The sequence below is a fragment of the Rhinoraja longicauda genome, chromosome 2, assembly GCF_053455715.1.
Source record: "Rhinoraja longicauda isolate Sanriku21f chromosome 2, sRhiLon1.1, whole genome shotgun sequence".
In the NCBI taxonomy this organism is placed as follows: domain Eukaryota; kingdom Metazoa; phylum Chordata; class Chondrichthyes; order Rajiformes; family Arhynchobatidae; genus Rhinoraja; species Rhinoraja longicauda.
In genome coordinates, this window is record NC_135954.1 from 5497864 (window position 1) to 5519670 (window position 21807).

Sequence of the window (21807 nt, forward strand, 5' to 3'; positions counted from 1 at the left end):
ATGTTTCTTAAACGTTGCGATAGCACCTGCCTCAACTACCTCTTCCGGCAGCTCATTCCGTACACCCACCGCCCTTTGCGTGTAACAGTTATCCCTCAGGTTCCTATTTAAATCTTTCCCCCCTCACTTTAAATCTTGATAGGAACCTGAGGGTAACAGAGGGTAACAAGCCCTTCGGCCCAACTTGCCCAGGCCGACCAACATGTCCCATCCGCACTGCCTGCATTTGGCCCGTATCTCTCCAACTGTATCCTATCCATGTGCCGATCCAAATGTTTTTTAAACATTGTGATCATCATCATCGGCGGTCACTGGAAGCGAGTGTGACTGTCCTCTCCATACGGTCGGACGCCTGTGCGTGACTTTGTTTAACGTGGAGGGACTGGTGCACAGACAGCCACCACACGGTCTTTGGCAGATCTGGGTCAGGATCCAGTGGCGTGGAGTCCAAGACGACCGGGGACCCTTTTCTGCTGCAGCCTTCATCCATCCGCCTTCCCAGCCGTTGTGACGCTCCACTAAAGTCAGCCACCATCCTCCGCCTGTTCCACCGTTGAGGTCTTGGTTGGATTGCTCTTTGTCAGGGGCCTCCCCCTCAACCTTACCCCCATGGGTGACCCTACCAGGAGCGTAGCTCCAGACAGCATCGCTCTCAGGATCTCAGGACCACACAAGCTTCTCCACCTCGACAAGACGACAATCCACGGTGAAGACATTGTGATAGTACCTCAATTACCTCCTCTGGCAGCTCGTTTCATATACCTCCTCCCTCTGTGTAAAAAAAAGTTGACCCTCAGGTTCCTATTAAATATTTCCCCCCTCAACCTTAAACCTGTGTCCTTGGGTTCTCGATTCCCCTACTTTGGCTTAAAGCCCAGGACAGAAAGGGCAGTGTGGGAACGGGAGGGGATGTTAAAATGTTTGGCAACAAGGAGATCGTGTAGGCCAAGGCTGACTCAGCGGAGGTGTTCAGCGAAACGATCGCCCAGCCTGCTCTCGGTCTCGCTGATATATAGGAGCCCACTCTGAGAACAACGGACACAGTAGATGAGGTTGGAGGAGGTGCAAGTGAACCTCCGCCTCACCTGAGAGGACTGTCTGGGTCCCTGGATGGATCTCAGTCCACCTTAGCCTACGCAATCTCCTGGTTGCCAAACGTTTTAACTCATCAGTCTCACCCCGGTCACTCCCATCAGGCAAGAGGCACAAAAGTGTGAAAACGCACACCTCCAGATTCAAGGACAGTTTCTTCCCAGCTGACATCAGGCAACTGAACCATCCTATCAACAACTAGAGAGCGGTCTTGAACTACCATCTCCTCATGGTAAACCCTTGGACTCTTTAATCGGACTTTACTGGACGTTATCTTGCATTAAACTTTATTACCTTCGTTCTGTCTCTGTACAGTGAGCAGCTCAATTATAATCATGTATTGTCTTTCCACTGACTGGATAGCAGGCAACAAAAAGCTTTTCACTGTACCTCGGTACACGTGACAATAAACTAAACTAAACTAAAATATAATACAGAGATGCACAAATTCACACTTTACTCTGCTATTACTGGACCTACCATTATAATTGCTTCATGTCATTCTTTTAATGCTCCCAAACATTTATACCATAAAATTGGTCATGGTTATATATAGCTGCTACAGGCAATGAAATCTGATTGCATCTCTGGAGAATATGTCTAGTGCCACAGGTAACGTAGAAATATTACTAATTAGCCAATTTAACTGGTCAAACGCTTGAACTATCTCTAATCGGACTTTAGACACAAAATGCTGGAGTGACCCCTTAAAGTTACCCCTTAGATTCCTATCCCTCGTATAGATCTTATAGAGGTGTACAAAATCATGAGAAGAATAGATTGGGTAAATGCACATGCCGAACTAAACCAGCATCTGCAGTTCTGTCCCACACTGAGTCTTTTGCCCCGAGTAGGGGAATCGAGAACCAAAGGACATAGGTTTCAGGACATAGGGGAGAAAGATTTAGTAGGAACCTGTGGGGTAACTTCTTCACACAAAGGGTGGTGGGTGTGTGGAACGAGCTGCCAGAGGAGGTGGTTGAGGCTGGGACTATTGCAACATTTAAGAAACATTTCGACAGGTGCATGGATAGGACAGGTTTAGAGGGATATGGTCCAAACGCAGGCAGGTGGGACGAGTGTAGATGGGATATGTTGGCTGGTGTGGGCAAGTTGGGCTGAAGAGCCTGTTTCCACACTGTATCAATCTATGATTCTCTGACTCTAAAATGTTGCAACGTCGTCATTTGGTGGCAGTGAAGTGATGGCCAAGGGCACGTTGTCGAGACTCATTGCTTCTCGTCAATGTGGGACAGAAACTGGTTAACACTGGCACATCAGTTCTCTTTCAGAACTGCAGTGCTGATTGCTGAGGATATTTCAAATGTTGTATCCATTACCAGCGGGCACTTGGTTTCTTGTCCAGCCATTGTAACGATTATTAAAAGATATGGCAGTGAATGCTGATGACTTTTGTAAAGTATGTGGTACAAGTGTGCAAAATGAGTTTCTGGAGTGAATTTCAATACATTTCCATTCAAGGTTACTGCAGCTAACAAAAGGTTCACGGGAATAGCAGATCTAGGAGCAGAAATAGACCATTTGACCCATCAAGTCTACTCTGCCAATCAATCATGCCTGGTCTATCTTCCCCTCTCAACCCTATACCGGGAATGAATGAGTTAGCCTATGATGAGCGTTTGTCGGCACTGGGCCTGTACTCGCTGGAGTTTAGAAGAATGAGGGGGGACCTCATTGAAACATACCGAATAGGGAAAGGCTTGGATAGAGTGGATATGGCGAGGATGTTTCCACTAGTGGGAGAGTCTAGGACTAGAGGTCACAGCCTCAGAATTTAAGGACGTTCTTTTAGGAAGGAGATGAGGAGAAATTTCTTTAGTTAGAGGGTGGTGAATCTGTGGAATCCTAACCCCATTTTCCTGCCTTCTCCCTGTAACCCCTGACACCGTTCCCAATCAAGACTCTGTCACTCTCCGCCTTAAACGTATGCACTGACTTGGCCTCCAGGTCCTTCTGTGGCAGAATTCCACAGGTTCACCACACTCTTGTGTTAATTAAAGTATGAAAAAACAAAAGGCAGTATTGATATTTTGGTTGACTTGCCACAAATCAGTAGATTGTTTAATAAAGTATGCAGGATGGGGCAAAGAAGGCACTGAAATATAAGAGAGCAGAAACAAGGAACTGCAGATGTTGGTTTACACAAAAGGACACAAAGTGCTGGAGTAACTCCACAGGGCAGCACTGTGGCGCAGCGGTAGAGTTGCAACCTTACAGCGCCAGAGGCCCGGGTTTGATCCTTACTGCGGGTGCTGTCTGTACGGAGTTTGTACGTTCTCCCCGTGACCTGCATGGGATTTTTCTGGGTGCTCCGGTTTCCTCCCACATTCCAAAGGTGTGCAGGTTTGTACTGGCTTTGTTAAAATTGAAAAGTGTCCCTATTGTGTAGGATGATGCCAATATAAGGGGTAATCGCTGGTCGGCACGGACTTCGTGGGCTGTTTCCACGATGTTTCTCTAACGTCTAAAGTCTAGATGAATTAGGGTCTGAAGAAGGGTTCCAACCCGAAACATCACCTATTCCTCTTCTCCGGAGATAGACAATAGACAATAGGTGCAGGAGGAGGCCATTCGGCCCTTCGAGCCATTCAATGTGATCATGACTGATCATTCTCAATCAGTACCCCGTTCCTGCCTTCTCCCCATACCCCCTGACTCCGCTATCCTTAAGAGCTCTATCCAGCTCTCTCTTGAATGCATTCAGAGAATTGGCCTCCACTGCCTTCTGAGGCAGAGAATTCCACAGATTCACAACTCTCTGACTAAAAAAGTTTTTCCTCATCTCAGTTCTAAATGGCCTACCCCTTATTCTTAAACTGTGGCCCCTTGTTCTGGACCCCCCCCCCCCCCCCCCAACATTGGGAACATGTTTCCTGCCTCTAACGTGTCCAACCCCTTAATAATCTTATACGTTTCGATAAGATCTCCTCTCATCCTTCTAAATTCCAGTGTACACAAGCCGAGTCGCTCCAGTCTTTCAACTTATGACAGTTCCGCCATTCCGGGAATTAACCTAGTAAACCTACGCTGCACGCCCTCAATAGCAAGAATATCCTTCCTCAAATTTGGAGACCAAAACCGCACACAGTAGTCCAGGTGAGATCTCACTAGGGCCCTGTACAACTGCAGAAGGACCTCTTTGCTCCTATTCTCAACTCCTCTTGTTATGAAGGCCAACATTCCATTGGCTTTCTTCACTGCGGCCTGACCGCTGAGTTACTCCAGCATCTTTGGTATAAACCAGCATCTGCAGTTCCTTCCCACACATGTTGAATCAGGGCTTTGGTTAATGTTAGTTTTAGTTAAGTTTAATTTGGAGATACAGTGCGGAAACAAGCCCTTCGGCCCACCAAGTCCATGCCGACCAGTGATTCTCGTTACACTGGCACACGTTACACACTGGGAACAATTTACAATTATTACCAAAGCTAATTAACATACAAACCTGCATGTCTTTGGAGTGTGGGAGGAATCCGGAGCACCGACCCAGAGGGTCTGTTTCCGCGTAGTATCTCTAAAGTCTAAACGATGTGAAGGGGAATGGAGGGTTTTAATTATAAAGGGAGTCAAGCGTTTGATTTCCATATGTACCGAAACAGAACAATAAAATTCTTAGATAGACACAAAAACCTGGAGTAACTCAGACCTGAAGAAGGGTTTCAACCAGAAACGTCACCCATTCCTTCTCTCCAGAGATGCTGCCTGTCCTGCTGAGTTACTCTAGCTTTTTGTGTCTATCTTCGGTTTAAACCAGCACCTGCAGTTCCTAGCTACACAATGAAATTCTTACTTGCAGCAACACAACAGGCAAGTAAACACATACTCACGTATAATCTTGAGTCATCTATGAGTGCTCGTAACGTGCTCATAGATAACATCGTAAAATAAAATTTAAAATTTTCAATAGATAATAAAACATAATATTAGTGCAAAACAAAATAACAGCCCAAATTCCCTAAAGTGGGTAGTTTGGAACAGATTTTCCCTGTAGGAAAGGAGAACTAACAGAGGTTTATAAAATAATGGGGAGTATAATAGTGGATGATCAGTCTATTTCCCAGGGTAGGGGTGTGTAAAACACAAAGGCATTGGTTTAAGTGAAAACTTTGTGGTCTGAAGAATGGTCCTGACCCGAAATGTCACCTATCCACGTTCACCAGAGTTACTGTCTAACCCGCTAAGTTATTCCAGCGCTTTGTGTCTTTGTTGCATTACCCCTGTTCTCGTTCTACGGATGCTGACCAACCGGATCTGATCCAGCTGAAAAGGGACTTGGGAGTGCAGGCGCAGGATTACCAACAGATTAAATTGCAGGAGGAATCCGGGAGTAAGGAAGGCAAATGCAATGTTAGCATTCATTTCGAGAGGACTAGTATATAAAAATGGGAATTTAACGCCGAGTCTTTATAAGGCACTTATTCACAAAATGCTGGAGTAACTCAGCAGGTCAGGCAGCATCTCAGGAGAGAATGAATAGGTGACGTTTTGGGTCGAGACCCTTCTTCAGACTGATGTCAGGGGGGCGGGACAAAGGAAGGATATAGGTGGAGACAGGAAGTTAGAGGGAGAACTGGGAAGGAGGAGGGGGGGAAGAAGAGAGGGACAGAGGAACTATCTAAAGTTGGAGAAGTCAATGTTCATACCGCTGGGCTGAAAGCTGCCCAAACGAAATATGAGGTGCTGTTCCTCCAATTTTCGGTGGGCCTCACTATGGCACTGGAGGAGACACATGACAGAAAGGTCAGACTGGGAGTGGGAGTGGGAGGGGGAGTTGAAGTGCTCAGCCACCGGGAGATCAGGTTGGTTAAGGCGGACTGAGTGAAGATGTTGAGCCAAACGATCACCGAGCCTGCATTTGGTTTCGTCCACTTTATAAGGCACTGGTCAGACCACATTTGTGGTATTGTGAGCAGTTTTCACCCCCGTATCAGAGGAAGGACATGCTGGCGGTGGAGGGGGTCCAGGGGAGGTTTACGAGAATGATCCCAGGGGTGAATGGGTAAACATATGATGAACGTTTGACGGCACTGGGCCTGTACTTACTGGAGTTTAGAAGGATGAGGGGGGACCTCATTGAAATTTACCGAATAATGAAAGGCCTGGATAGAGTGGATGTGGAGAGGATGTTTCCATTAGTGGGAGAGTCTAGCACCCGAGGCAAGAGCCTCAGAATTAAAGGACATTTCTGCAGAATGGAGATGAGAAGGAATTTCTTTAGTCAGAGGGTGGTGAATCTGTGGAGGCCAAGTCATTGGGTATTTCTAAAGCGGAGTTCTTGATTAGTAAGGGTATCAGGGGTTAAAATAAGCGGCAAAAATAAGGCGGCAGATTATTATCTCAATGGTGTCAGATTAGGTGATGGGGAAGTGCAACGAGACATTGGAGTCCTTGTACACCAATCACTAAAAGTAAGTGTGCAGGTACAGCAGGCAGTGAAGAAAGCCAAAGGCATGTTGGCCTTCATACTGAGATGATTTCAGTACAGGAGCAAAGAAGTCCTGCAGTTGTATAGGGCCCTGATGAGACCATATTTGGAGTATTGTGTGCAGTTTTGGTCTCCTAATTTAAGGAAGGACGTCCTTGCTATTGAGGCAGTGCAGCATAGGTTTACGAGGTTAATCCCTGGGATGGAGGGACTATCATATGAGGAAAGATTGGAAAGACTGGCCTTGTATTCACTGGAGTTTAGAAGGATGAGAGGGAATCTTATAGAGACGTATAAAATTATAAAAGGACTAGACAAGCTAGATGCAGGAAAATTTTCCAATGTTGGGAGAGTCCAGAACCAGGGGACACAGTCTAAGAATAAAGGGGAAACCATTTAAAACTGAGGTGAGAAGAAACCTTTTCACCCAGAGAGTTGTGAATTTGTGGAATTCTCTGCCACAGAAGGCAGTGGAGGCCAATTCACTGGATGAATTTAAAAGAGAGTTAGATAGAGCTCTAGGGGCTAGTGGAATCAGGGGATATGGGGAGAAGGCAGGCACAGGTTACTAATTGTAGATGATCAGCTATAATCACAATGAATGGCGGTGCTGGCTCAAAGGGCCAAATGGCCTCCTCCTGCACCTATTTTCTATGTTTCTATGTTATGGAGCGAAAGCAGGAGAATGGGGCTGAGAGGGAAAGATAGATCAGCCATGATTGAACGGCGGAGTAACACGATAGACCCAATGGCCTAATTCTGTTCTTATGTCATATAGAGTAATATAGCATGGAAACAGGCCCTTCGGCCCAACCGGCCCACACAGAACAACTTGCCCCATCTACCTCTAATTTAGCTCCTAGGGCTAAGGGAATCAAGGGATATGAGGAAAATGCCGGAACAGGGTACTGATTTTGGATGATCAGCCATGATCATATTGGCTGCCTCGCCAACACTCTGTCTGTCCTTTCCTTCTTTGTGTTTAAATAGCATGTGTTAAATGTACGTTTTTACGAACTTTTTCTAATCTCTTACCTCAACGAAGATGCGATTTTTTCCCGTATCGCACTGTGGCCTAACATCGAGGAGTTGGCGGCCTTTGCTGGAGACTGACCTTTCAGAGCTCCATCGCGGGTGCCTGCGGACTTAACATCATGGAGCCCGCGGTCTCTGGTCAGAGACCAACATCGGGAACTCCAAGCCGCGGGAGTTTCGATCGCCCCGCCGCGGGAGCTTCGACCGCTGGCTGCGGGAGCTTTGATCGCCCCGACCGTGGGAGCAATAAGGAGAAATAAAGAGGAAGAAGTTTGGACTTTTTTGCCTTCCATTACAGTTAGGAATGTGGGGAATCCGTTGTGGTGGATGTTTAATTAACTTTTATGTATTGGTGTGTCTTGTTGCTTTTTTTTCGTATGGCTGTATGATAATTCGCATATCACTGTATCTTAATTGGTACACGTGACAATAAAAGACCTGTGAAACCTTTGAACGGTGGTGCTGGCTCGAAGGCCCGAATGGCCTAGTCCTGCACCTATTTCCTATGTTTCTATGTCTACTCAATAGACAATAGACAATAGACAATAGGTGCAGGAGTAGGCCATTCAGCCCTTCGAGCCAGCACCGCCATTCAATGCGATCATGGCTGATCACTCTCAATCAGTACCCCGTTCCTGCCTTCTCCCCATACCCCCTCACTCCGCTATCCTTAAGAGCTCTATCCAGCTATCTCTTGAAAGCATCCAACGAACTGGCCTCCACTGCCTTCTGAGGCAGAAAATTCCACACCTTCACCACTCTCTGACTGAAAAAGTTCTTCCTCATCTCCGTTCTAAATGGCCTACCCCTTATTCTTAAACTGTGGCCCCTTGTTCTGGACTCCCCCAACATTGGGAACATGTTTCCTGCCTCTAATGTGTCCAATCCCCTAATTATCTTATATGTTTCAATAAGATCCCCCCTCATCCTTCTAAATTCCAGTGTATACAAGCCCAATCGCTCCAGCCTTTCAACATACGACAGTCCCGCCATTCCGGGAATTAACCTAGTGAACCTACGCTGCACGCCCTCCATAGCAAGAATATCCTTCCTCAAATTTGGAGACCAAAACTGCACACAGTACTCCAGGTGCGGTCTCACCAGGGCCCGGTACAACTGTAGAAGGACCTCTTTGCTCCTATACTCAACTCCTCTTGTTACGAAGGCCAACATTCCATTGGCTTTCTTCACTGCCTGCTGTACCTGCATGCTTCCTTTCATTGACTGATGCACTAGGACACCCAGATCTCGTTGAACTCCCCCTCCTCCTAACTTGACACCATTCAGATAATAATCTGCCTTTCTATTCTTACTTCCAAAGTGAATAACCTCACACTTATCTACATTAAACTGCATCTGCCATGTATCCGCCCACTCACACAACCTGTCCAAGTCACCCTGCAGCCTTATTGCATCTTCCTCACAATTCACACTACCCCCCAGCTTAGTATCATCTGCAAATTTGCTAATGGTACTTTTAATCCCTTCGTCTAAGTCATTAATGTATATCGTAAATAGCTGGGGTCCCAGCACCGAACCTTGCGGTACCCCACTGGTCACTGCCTCCCATTCCGAAAGGGACCCATTTATCCCCACTCTTTGCTTTCTGTCTGTCAACCAATTTTCTATCCATGTCAGTACCCTACCCCCAATACGATGTGCCCTAATTTTGCCCACTAATCTCCTGTGTGGGACCTTGTCGAAGGCTTTCTGAAAGTCGAGGTACACCACATCCACTGACTCTCCCTTGTCAATTTTCCTAGTTACATCCTCAAAAAATTCCAGTAGATTTGTCAAGCATGATTTCCCCTTCATAAATCCATGCTGACTCGGAATGATCCCGTTACTGCTATCCAAATGCTCAGCAATTTCGTCTTTTATAATTGACTCCAGCATCTTCCCCACCACTGATGTCAGACTAACTGGTCTATAATTACCCGTTTTCTCTCTCCCTCCTTTCTTAAAAAGTGGGGTAACATTTGCTATCCTCCAATCCACCGGAACTGATCCTGAATCTATAGAACATTGAAAAATGATCTCCAATGCTTCCACTATTTCTAGAGCCACCTCCTTAAGTACCCTGGGATGCAGACCATCAGGCCCTGGGGATTTATCAGCCTTCAGTCCCCTCAGTCTACCCAAAACCATTTCCTGCCTAATGTGGATTTCCTTCAGTTCCTCCATCACCCTAGGTTCTCCGACCCCTAGAACATTTGGGAGATTGTGTGTATCTTCCTCAGTGAAGACAGATCCAAAGTAACGGTTTAACTCGTCTGCCATTTCTTTGTTCCCCATAATAAATTCCCCTGTTTCTGTCTTCAAGGGACCCACATTTGCCTTGACTATTTTTTTCCTCTTCACGTACCTAAAAAAACTTTTGCTATCCTCCTTTATATTATTGGCTAGTTTACCCTCGTACCTCATCTTTTCTCCCCGTATTGCCTTTTTAGTTAACTTTTGTTGCTCTTTAAAAGAGTCCCAATCCTCTGTCTTCCCACTCTTCTTTGCCATGTTATACTTCCTCTCCTTAATTTTTATGCTGTCCCTGACTTCCCTTGTCAGCCACAGGTGTCTCTTACTCCCCTTAGAGTCTTTCCGCCTCTTTTGGCGCTCTTTTTAAACTGCCTTTTCCACTGTAATTAGCACTCACTTGTCTTCTCAGCCAACGGGCGTCCTTGCTCTGCTCCCGGACTTTTCAAACTGACTACTGGCGTCCTTTTGGCGCTCTTTTTAAACTGCCTTTTCCACTGTAATTAGCACTCACTTGTCTTCTCAGCCAACGGGCGTCCTTGCTCTGCTCCCGGACTTTTCAAACTGACTACTGGCGTCCTTTTGGCGCTCTTTTTAAACTGCCTTTTCCACTGTAATTAGCACTCACTTGTCTTCTCAGCCAACGGGCATCCTTGCTCTGCTCCCGGACTTTTCAAACTGACTACTGGCGTCCTTTTGGCGCTCTTTTTAAACTGCCTTTTCCACTGTAATTAGCACTCACTTGTCTTCTCAGCCAACGGGCGTCCTTGCTCTGCTCCCGGACTTTTCAAACTGACTACTGGCGTCCTTTTGGCGCTCTTTTTAAACTGCCTTTTCCACTGTAATTAGCACTCACTTGTCTTCTCAGCCAACGGGCGTCCTTGCTCTGCTCCCGGACTTTTCAAACTGACTACTGGCGTCCTTTTGGCACTCTTTTTAAACTGCCTTTTCCACTGTAATTAGCACTCACTTGTCTTCTCAGCCAACGGGCGTCCTTGCTCTGCTCCCGGACTTTTCAAACTGACTACTGGCGTCCTTTTGGCGCTCTTTTTAAACTGCCTTTTCCACTTTACTCGGCCCATATACCTAAAAACCTACTCCAGCCATGTTCCTGTCTAAATGTTTCTTAAACGTTATGGTAATCCCTGCCACTGAAGGCTTTGGAGGCCAAGTCAATAGATATTTTTAAGGTAGTGGTAGGTGAATGCGGTTTTGTGTGAAAAAGTCACCCCTCAGGTTCCTATTAAATCTTTCCCCCTCACCTTAAACCTTTATCCTTTGGTTCTCGGTTCCACTTCTTCAGGCAAAGAACTGTGTATTTATCCGATCTATTCCTCTCATGATTTTGTACTCCTCGTTAAGATCACCCCACTTCATCCTGCGCTCCAAGGAATAGAGTCCTAGCCTGCCCTATAGCTCAGACCCTCGAGTCCTGGCAACATCCTGGTAAATCTTCTCTGCGCCCTTTCAACTTGGCAATATCTTTCCAAAAACAAAGTGTCCCCAGAACTGAACACAAAACTCTAAATGCAGCCTCACCAACGTCATATACAACTGTAACATGACCTTCCAACTTCTATTGGTAGGAAGGAACTGCAGATGCTGGTTTAAATCGAAGATAGACACACAATGCTGGAGTAACTCAGTGAGACAGGCAGCATCTCTGGAGAGAAGGAATGGGTGACATTTCGGGTCTAGACCTTTCTTCAGACTGATGTCAGGGGCGTGGGCTGTACATCCCCGATCCGTGACCATATCATCCCCGTCCTTTACAAGCTCCACTGGCTCCCCATCCCCCAGAGAATCCAGTACAAAATCCTCCTCATGACCTACAAAGCCCTCCATAACCTGGCCCCATCCTACCTGACTGACCTCCTCCACAGGCACACTCCCACCTGCACGCTCCGCTCTGCTGCTGCCAACCTCCTGTCCCCCCCCCATCCGGACCAAACTCAGATCCTGGGGGGACAGGGCTTTCTCCATCGCTGCTCCCACCCTCTGGAACTCACTACCCCAAACCGTCAGAGACTCCTCCTCACTCACCACATTCAAAACATCACTAAAGTCTCACCTGTTCAGTACTGCCTTCAACCACTGACCGTCACCTCACCTTCTGTCTCCTTTTTCTGTTCGTTTACTTATTTATCTATTTATTTTCTTCTCTATGTTCTAGTAATCCCTGTAAAGCGTCTTTGAGTGTTTGAAAAGCGCTATATAAATGTAATGCATTATTATTATTATTATTATTATAGATAAGGCTTCCAACCTCTATTCTCAATACTCTGACTGATGAAGGCCAATGTGCCATAAGCCTTTTTGACCACCCGATCTACCTGCGAAGTATTCAAGTGAGAGTTAGATGTAGCTCTTAGGGCTAACGGAATCAAGGGATATGGGGAGAAGGCAGGGACGGGGTACTGATTTTGGATGTCGACACAAAATGCTGGAGTAACTCGATTTAAACCAGCAGTCGCAGTTCTTTCCTACTGATTGTGGATGATCAGCCATGATCACAGTGAATGGCGGTGCCGGTTCGAAAGGCCGAATGGCCTCCTCCTGCACCTATTTTCTATGTCTCCACTTTCAAGACAATGTCTCATGAACTACATGAGCTCTTTTTCAGAGGATGGTGGGTAGGTGGAACCACCTGTCAGTGGAGATGGTAGAAAAGGGTGCAGTTACCTTCGATATGCGTGTGGAGCGGTAGATGGATGTGCGCCATTCGGGAAAAATCTCAGTTGGACCTCTGGGTGGGTATGGACGCGGTGGGCCGAAGGGCCGCCATCCCAGGCAGTTCACTCCCTGCCGCCTCAGCCCCGCCCACCATAACGTCTTCATCGACCCGTCCCCTCGTCAACGTCACCCGTTACCCGCCCCTCATCAACATCATCATCGACCGCCCCCTCGGTTACGTCATCAGTGACCCGCACCTCGTTAACGTCATTAGTGCCCCGCCCCCTCGGTAACGTCACAACAGACCCGCCCCTCATCAACATCATCATCGACCGTCCTTTCGGTAACGTCGCGCAGGCCCGCCCACATGAACGTCATCTTCAACCCGCCCCCTCGGTAACGTCATCACCGCCCCGCCCCTCGGTAACGACATCAGTGCCCCGCCCCCTCAGTAACATAAGCAGCGCCCCGCCCCCTCATTATCGTCGTCTTCGCCCGCCCTCTCAGCAACGTCACACATACCCGCCCCCTCCAGCGGCGTCACACCTTCCCCGCCTCCTCCAGCGACGTCTCTCCTCCCCACCTCCTCCAGCGACGTCTCTCCTCCAGCGACGTCTCTCCTCCCCGCCCCCTCCAGCGACGTCTCTCCTCCCCGCTCCCTCCCGCGACGTCTTTCCTCCCCGCCTCCTACCGCAACGTCACACTTTTCCCGCCCCCTCCTGCGACGTCACACATCCCCGCCCCCTCCAGCGACGTCACACCTCCCCCGCCTCCTCCAGCGACGTCTCTCCTCCCCGCCCCCTCCCGCGACGTCACACCTTCCCCGCCCCCTTCTGGGACGCCTGCCTGCCGCCTCCCGGGGCTTCCCGAGTGACGTCACGCGGGCCGCGTGCTTAGCCGGGGGGGAGCGCGAGCTGCTGTTGTCCGGGGCGACCGCGACCGCGGCCTGAGGCCTCCACCCACCCTTCCTCCCTCCTCACCGCCCTCCGGGAGCGGGGGCAGAAGACGGCACAGCAAGGTACACGGAGCCACAGGGTCACATTCCACCCGCACCGGGGATTCCCACCGGTCTAGCAGCTGCTGGAGAGGGGTGAGCGGCCTCTACCCCGCCCCGGGCGAGCAGCTGCTGGAGGGGGAGGTGAAGGAGCGGCCTCTGGCACCCCGGGCTAGCAGCTGCTGGGGGAGGTGGGGGAGCGGCCTCTACCTCGTGCTAACAGCTGTTGGATGGGGGGAGTGGCATCTGCCCCGGGCTAGCAGATGTTGGAGGGGGAGAGCGGCCTGTACCCCGCCCCGGGCTAGTAGCTGTTGGAGGGGGGAGCGGCCTCTGCCCTGGGCTAGCAGCTGTTAGAGGGGGAGGTGGGAGAACGGCCTCTACCTCGTGCTAGCAGCTGCTGGAGGAGGGAACGGCCTCTGATCCGTGCTCGCAGCTGCTGGAGGGAGGAACGGACTCTTACCCGGGCTAGCAACTGTTGGAGGGGGGGAATGGCTTCTTACCCGGGCTAGCAGCTGCTGGAGGGGGTGAACGGCCTCTGACCCGGCCCAGTAGTAGCTACTGGGGGGGAAGCAGCCTCTGACCCAGGCGAGCAGCTGTTGGAGGGGGAGGTGGGGGAGCAGCCTCTGCCTCGGGCTAGTAGCTGCTGGAGGGGGGAGCGGCCTCTGCCCCAGGCTAGTAGCTGCTGGAGAGGGGAGCGGCCTCTGGCTCGCTGCCTGGCCCGGTGGGAGAGTGCCCGGAGCCGGGGAAGCTCTGGGCTGCTCATAAACCCCTAGATCTGAACAGCACCAGGGCTGCAACTCCAATAACATTATACTTTGCTCTTTTATTTGCAAAGTCTGCAGCTGCACCTTTGCATTAATGTTTAAATATTGTCCATGTGAGCCCCATGAGATTTTAGTGCAACAAGGGAAAGTAATTTAGTTAAGTCAGCCAGTGCATTGTCATGCAGCGTGGAAACAGGCCCTTCGGCCCAACTTCCCCACACCGGCCAACATGTCCCATTGTTCCACCTGTCTGTGTTTGGCCCATATCACTCTAAACCTGTCTTATCCGTGTACCTGTCCAAATGTTTCTTAAAAGTTACAATAGTACCAGCCTCAACTACTACCTCCTCTGGCAGCTCGTTCGATACACCCACCACCCTCTGTGTGAAAAAGGTTACCCCTCAGGGTCCTATTAAATAGAGCTCTTAAGGATAGCAGAGTCAGGGAGTATGGGGAGAAGGCAGGAACGGGGTACCGATTGAGAATGATCAGCCATGATCACATTGAATGTCGAAGGGCCGTTTGGCCTCCTTCTGCACCTATTGTCTATTGTCTAAATCTTGCCCCCCCCCCCTCACCTTATATTTCAGTTTAGTTTATTATCACGTATACCGAGGTACAGTGAAAAGCTTCTGTTGCGTGTTAACCAGTCAATTATGCTATTGCTTCGTCAAAAAGTGTAATACTGCTGCAAATTGTGCTACGTGCTATTGTATTTGACAATATACTATTACTACTACTTGCACTATTACTGAATCCCAAGGCAATACCACTGTTTTTCTGAAGTGTCTGAGAAGCTTAATTAATTTCCAGATGAGTTTCTGCTCGTTGTCAGTTATTAAAGTGTCCTGAGGAGATTTGGTATAATTGTTTTCAAAATGTGGCTGTTGCTGCACTCTACCGTTCATCCTGACGTGTGGCAAAAGTTGTTTGGAATTTTGCAAGCTACAGGTAGTGGTCTTGTGGGCACTTCCATCTGAAAAGGTACAAAAGTACTCGTGTAGCAGACAGACACAAAAAGCTGGAGTAACCAGCAAGCTGCAGCTTGGATGGAATCAAGCAAAACAAAAAGGCAATGTAGAAACAAACAACTACAGATGCTGGTTTACATAAAAAGACACAAAGTGCTGGAGTAACTCAGCAGGTCAGGCAGCATCTCGGGTGACGTTTCGGGTCAGGACCAATAGACAATAGGTGCAGGAGTAGGCCATTCGGCCCTTCGAGCCAGCACCGTCATTCAATGTGATCATGGCTGATCATTCTCAATCAGTACCCCGTTCCTGCTTTCTCCCCATACCCCCTGACTCCGCTATCCTTAAGAGCTCTATCTAGCTCTCTCTTGAATGTATTCAGAGAATTGGCCTCCACTGCCCTCTGAGGCAGAGAATTCCACAGATTCACAACTCTCTGACTAAAAAAGTTTTTCCTCATCTCTGTTCTAAATGGCCTACCCCTTATTCTTAAACTGTGGCCCCTTCTTTTTGGAGTAGGTAGTAAGTGCACAAAATTTTCTTGCTTCAGAGAGAAAAGTAAAATCAAGATAAGCACACATCAGACTCAACCTCATGATTCGTGTGCAAGGAGGAACTGCAGATGCTGGTTTAACGTCTGAAAAAGGGTCTCAACCCAAAACGTCACCTGTTCCTTTTCTCGATTTTAATTATGTGCAGTCTTTCCGCTGACTGGTTAACATGCACCAACAACTTTTCACAGTACCTCGTACAAGAGACAATAAAGTAAACTAAATCAAATAGTCCCTAGTATATAGGATAGTGCTAGTGTAGAGGGTGATTGCTGGTCAGCGTGGACTTGGTGGGCTGAAGGGCCATTTTCTGCGCTGTATCTCTAAAGTTATTGCCTGTGAGTATATATTTTTTGGTTAATGACCATCTCGTTATCTAAATAAATGTAGGTAGGAACTGCAAATGCTGGTTTAAACCAAAGATGGACACAAAATGCTGGAGTAACTCAGCAGGACAGGCAGCATCTCCAGAGAGAAGGAATTGGTGATGTTTCGGGTTGGGTCTGAAGAAGGGTCTCGACTCGAAACGTCATCCATTCCTTCTCTCTCCAGAGATGCTGCCTGTCACAAGTTCACAAGTTATAGGAGTAGAATTAGGCCATTCGGCCCATCGAGTCCACTCTGCCATTCAATCATGGTAGATCTCTACCTCCTAATCGCATTTTCCTTCCTTCTCTCCATTACCCTTGATACTTGTTCTATTCAAGAATTTGTCTATCTCTGCCTTAAAAATATCTACTGACGCCCTCCACAGCCCTCTGTGGCAATGTTTCACAGATTAACTACACTCTGACTAAAGAAGTTCCTCCTCGCCTCCTTTTTAAAACAGTGCCGTGTTACTCTAGCATTTTGTGTCTATCTTCGGTATCTAAATAAATTTGGTAATAGATAGTATAAGAAAATAACTGCAGATGCTGGTACAAATCGATTTATTCACAAAATGCTGGAGTAACTCAGCAGGTCAGGCAACATCTCGGGAGAGAAGGAATGGGTGACGTTTCGGGTCGAGACCCTTCTTCAGACGGTAATAAATACCTGCTTAACGTACTTCTCAATTTCCAGCTCCTTCTGATAATGGATAATTTGAAAAGGCTGCAATTTCTCAGGAACTCGGCTTTTCATCTGAAGGAAACCTGCCCAGCAGTCGCAAGCTTCCTCTTGTAAGTAAAGCTTGATTTAAATCAGCTGCTTTTCCCACTACTGTTTATCTTGTGAAATGTGGGGGAAGAAATATGTGCTAGGAAATTGCAGCATCAGAGAGATACATCAGTAACTACCCAACTTGCAGATGGATGCATTGTGTACATAAATGCACATCTCTTTTCCCAAGAGGGGAAAGGTTTAATACCTGGTATGATTCAGTTTAAACCTGAGGGGACAACATTTTCACATAAAGACTGCCAGATATGGAGCCATGCAGTGTGGAAACTGGACCTTCGGCCCAGCTTGCACACACTGACCAACATGTCCCATCTACACTAGTCCCACCTGCCTGCATTTAGCCTATATCCCTCTAACCTATCATCCGTCCAAATGTTTCTTAAATGTTTTGACAGTACTTGTCTCAACTACCTCCTCTGGTAGGTACAAGTACGATTCCTTATGCCCATCAACCATCGCATAAAAAAAAAAGTTATTCTTCAGGTTCCCATTCAATATTTCCCCCATCACCTTAAACCTATGTCCCCTGGTTCTCGATTTCCTTACTCTGGGCAAGGGTAACCACATTTTTAATCGATCTATTTCTCTCATGATTTTGTACACCTCTCTAAGATCATCCCTCATCCTCCTGCGCTCCAAGGAATAGAATCCTAGCCTGCTCAAGGTGTAGGAAAGAACTGCAGATGCTGGTTTAAATTGAAGGTAGACACAAAATGCTAAGGTAACTCAGTGGGACTCAGTCTGAGGAAAGGTCTCAACCGAAACGTCACCCATTCCTTCTCTCCAGAGATGCTGCCTGTCCCGCTGAGTGACTCCAGCATTTTGTGCCCAGCCTGCTCAATCTTTCCCTATAGCTCAGGCCCTCGAGTCCTGGCAACATCCTCGTAAATCTTCTCTGCATCCTTTCCAGCTTGCCATCATCTTTCCTATAACAGGATGCCCGAATCTGAATACAATACTCTATATGGAACGAGCTGCCAGATGAGGTAGTTGAGGCAGGTTCTATAACAACATTTAGTAGACATGTGGACTGGTACATGGATAGGAATAGTTTAGAGGGGTATGGGCCAGAAGCAGGCAGGTGGACCTAGCCTAGATGGGTATCTTAGTGTATGAAAATAACTGCAGATGCTGGTACAAATCAAAGGTATTTATTCACAAAATGCTGGAGTAACTCAGCATGTCAGGCAGCATCTCAGGAGAGAAGGAATGGGTGACGTTTCGGGTCGAGACCCTTCTTCAGACTGATGTCAGGGGGGCGGGACAAAGGAAGGATATAGGTGGAGACAGGAAGATAGAGGGAGAACTGGGAAGGGGAGGGGGGGAGGGAGAAGAGAGGGACAGAGGAACTATCTAAAGTTGGAGAAGTCAGTGTTCATACCGCTGGGTTGCAAGCTACCCAAGCGAAATATGAGGTGCTGTTCCTCCAATTTCTGGTGGGCCTCACTATGACACTGGAGGAGGCCCATGACAGAAAGGTCAGACTGGGAGTGGGAGGGGGAGTTGAAGTGCTTAGCTACCGGGAGATCAGGTTGGTTAAGGTGGACTGAGCGGAGGTGTTAAGCGAAATGATTGCCGAGCCTGCGTTTGGTTTCGCCGATGGAAAGACGTTGACATCTAGAGCAGCGGATACAATAGATGAGGTTGGAGGAGGTGCAGGTGAACCTCACCTGGAAAGACTTGGTCGGCATGGGCAAGTTGGGTTGAAGGGACTGTTTCCATGCTGTATGACTCTGACTATACCTCGAAATGACCAGTAATGATAAACTTTATCCATAATGTTTTAAACTGCTCCAAAGATTAGAGAACCAATTTGAGAGTAGCATGGTGGCGCAGCGGTAGAGTTGCTGCCTCACAGCGTCAGAGACCTGGGATTAATCTTGATTACAGGTGCTGTCTGTACGGAGTTTGTACGTTCTCCCAGTGACTACGTAGGCTTTTTCTGGGTGTTCCAGTTTTCTCCAACACTCCAAAAACGTACAGGTTTCTAGGTTAATTGGCTTAGATAAAATGGTAAATCATCCCTTGTGTGTAGGATAGAACTAGTGTACGGGGTGATCGCTGGCCAGCGCGGTCTCGGTGGGCCGAAGGGCTTGTTTCCACTCTGATCTCTAAAGTCTGAAGTCTAATAATTATTGTAAAATATGGGCAAGTTGGATTGAAGGGCCTGGTTTTGTGCTGTATGTCTCATGAATATAACATGTAATTGCTCTGTGCTTATATCACTATCGTGACAAAATCTTTACTTCTGCCACTGTATTCTCTCTTTAATCCTTTACCATTGGAACATAAGAAGCATGCAAGAAACCTCAACTCTAAATAGCTGCCGCTTAAAACCAAAGGATCATTAGACAAAGGAGCAGAATTAGGCCATTCTGGTCCGCCATTCGACCACGGCTGATCCAGTTTTCCCCTCTCAACCCCATTCTCTTGCCTTCTCCCTGTAACCTTTGGCAACCTTACTGATCAGGAATCTGTCACTCTCCTCTTTAAAAATACCCAATGACTTGGCCTCCACTGGTGTCCGGCAATGAATTCCACAGATTCACTATCCTCTGACAAAAGAAATTCTTCCTCCTCCATTCTAATGGTACATCCTTTTATTCCGAGGCTGTGCCCTCAGGTCCTAGACTCTCCCATTACTGAAAATATCCTTTCTGCATCCACTCTATCTAGGCGTTTTATTACCCAGTAGCTTCCTCGTACATTAACTCAATGATCCCCGGGATCATTCTCATAAACCTTCTTTGGACTCTCCAATGCCAGCACATCCCTCCTCAGATGTGGGGCCCAAAACTGCTCTCAATATTCTAACTGAGATGGACAATAGACAATAAGTGCAGGAGTAGGCCATTCGGCCCTTTGAGCCAGCACCGCCATTCAATGTGATCATGGCTGATCATTCTCAATCAGTACCCTGTTCCTGCCTTCTCCCCATACCCCCTGACTCCGCTATCCTTAAGAGCTCTATCTAGTTTAAGATCCCCTTAATCCTTCTAAACTCCAGGAAGTACAGTCCCAGCGCCATCAAACGCTCCTCGTAGGTTAACCCAATCATCCCTGAGATCATGCTCGGTCAGGCCGAGCCCCTGGGATCATGCTCGGAAACCTCTGCATTTTGTGATTTCCATCAAAATGATGATCACGTATGCATGTGAACTGGGAGGGGATTTTTCCGGATTCGTTAAGATACGGGTGTCGGAGGTTAAGGGGAGAAGACAGGAGAATGAGGTTAGGAGGTAGAGATGGATCAGCCATGATTGAATGGCGGGATAGACTCGATGGGTCGAATGGCCTAATTCTACTCCTATCACTTATGATCTTATATTGTCTTTTGCAGCAGTTTAGTTTAGAGATACAGCGCTGAAGCAGGCCCACTGAGTCCGTGCAAACCAGCGATCCCCGCACACTAACACTACCCTACACGCACACGGGACAATTTACAATGATACCAAGCCAATTAACCTACAAACCTGTACGTCTTTGGGGAATGTGGGAGGAAACCGGAGCACCCGGGGAAAACCCACGCGGTCACGGGGAGAATGTACAAACTGAGCACAGTTAGCACCCTTAGTGAGGATTGAACCCGGGTGTCTGGCGCTGTAAGGCAGCAACTCTGGCGCTGTAAGGCAGCAACTCTACTGCTGTGCCACCGTGCCGCAAGAGAACGCAGTTCTAATGTGTTTCGCTGCAATCCTTTATAAACATCTGCTTCATTATGCCATCATGTAAGAGGCTTTGTTGAAAGAGAAAATAGCTTTCTTTTTCATCTGACTTGAAGGGGATTGTATAGCATTAGCGTGGATTTTAGTTCTGGATGAACTGTCTGCTTATTTGTGTGTCAGTTCTGATTGATTTTCAAAGAAATATTACCATTTATATTTGTTCTGGATATTAAAGAAATTGCAAACCTCTAAATCACCCTGAGGAAAGAGAAACAAATGATGTTCCTATTCTGATTCATGGTTAGATTAGTTTATTGTCACGTGTACTGAGGTACAGATAAAAGCTTTTTGTTGTGTGCTTACCAGTCAGCGAAAAGACTATTTAAAACTATTTATTTTGTTCGAAATAATTTTGTTGTTAAATAATAAAGGAACAATTTTGTTCGTCAGAGGGTGGAGAATCTGTGGTATTCTTTGCCACAGAAGGCTGTGGAGGCCGTCTATTAATATTTTTAGATTGATAGATTCTTGATTAATAACGGTGTCAGGGGTTACGGGGAGAAGCAAGGAGAATGGGATTGAGAGGGAAAGATAGATCAGCCATGATTGAATGGTGGAGTAGACTCGATGGGCCGAATTCTGCTCCTATAATTTATAAACTATACATGATTACAATCAAGCCATCCAGAGTGTACAGATACAGGATAAAGACGAATAACGTTTAGTGCATGATAAAAAGCTGGAGTAACATAGCGGGTCATCTAGCATCTCTGGAGAAAAGGAATAGGTGATGTTTCGGGTTGAGCCCCTTCTTCAGACTGAGGGTTAGGGGAAAGGGAAACAAGAGATATAGACGGTGATATACAGAGATATAGAACAAATGAATGAAAGATATGTAGAAAAATAATGACGATAAAGGAAACAGTCCATTGTTAGCTGTGGGCTGGGTGAAAACTAGTTACAAACAATGAGACTCACCTGGACGACAGCGATTCTAGGGTGGGGGGAGGGATGGTTTAACTGAAAACCTTCGCTCTGTCCGCCTGGTCCTACCCGATCTCCTGGGTGTCAAACACTTTAACTCCCCTTCCCATTCCAACACTGACCTTTCTATCCTGGGCCTCCTCCATTGTCAAGAGTGAGGTCCAACGCAAATGGGAGGAACAGCACCTCATATTTTGCTTGGGCAGCGTATAACTCAGTGG

At 47.5% G+C, this 21807-nt stretch overlaps 2 protein-coding genes across 2 annotated transcripts in view; one reads left to right on the forward strand and one right to left on the reverse strand.

Moving 5' to 3' along the window:
* rnf182 (ring finger protein 182) overlaps nucleotides 1–12638 on the reverse strand; it is a 36160-nt gene extending 23522 nt beyond the window's left edge. The window contains exon 1 of the mRNA XM_078414411.1: nucleotides 12506–12638. The gene's annotated coding sequence lies outside the window, so the exon portion shown is untranslated. The remainder of the gene's footprint in view (nucleotides 1–12505) is intronic.
* A 694-nt stretch (nucleotides 12639–13332) lies between these two features.
* rmp24 (ribonuclease MRP subunit p24) overlaps nucleotides 13333–21807 on the forward strand; it is a 62185-nt gene continuing 53710 nt past the window's right edge. Inside the window, exons 1-2 of the mRNA XM_078414424.1 lie at nucleotides 13333–13514; nucleotides 16839–16936. Coding sequence (XP_078270550.1) covers nucleotides 16851–16936 — 86 coding nt within the window. The 5' untranslated portion in view covers nucleotides 13333–13514; nucleotides 16839–16850. The remainder of the gene's footprint in view (nucleotides 13515–16838; nucleotides 16937–21807) is intronic.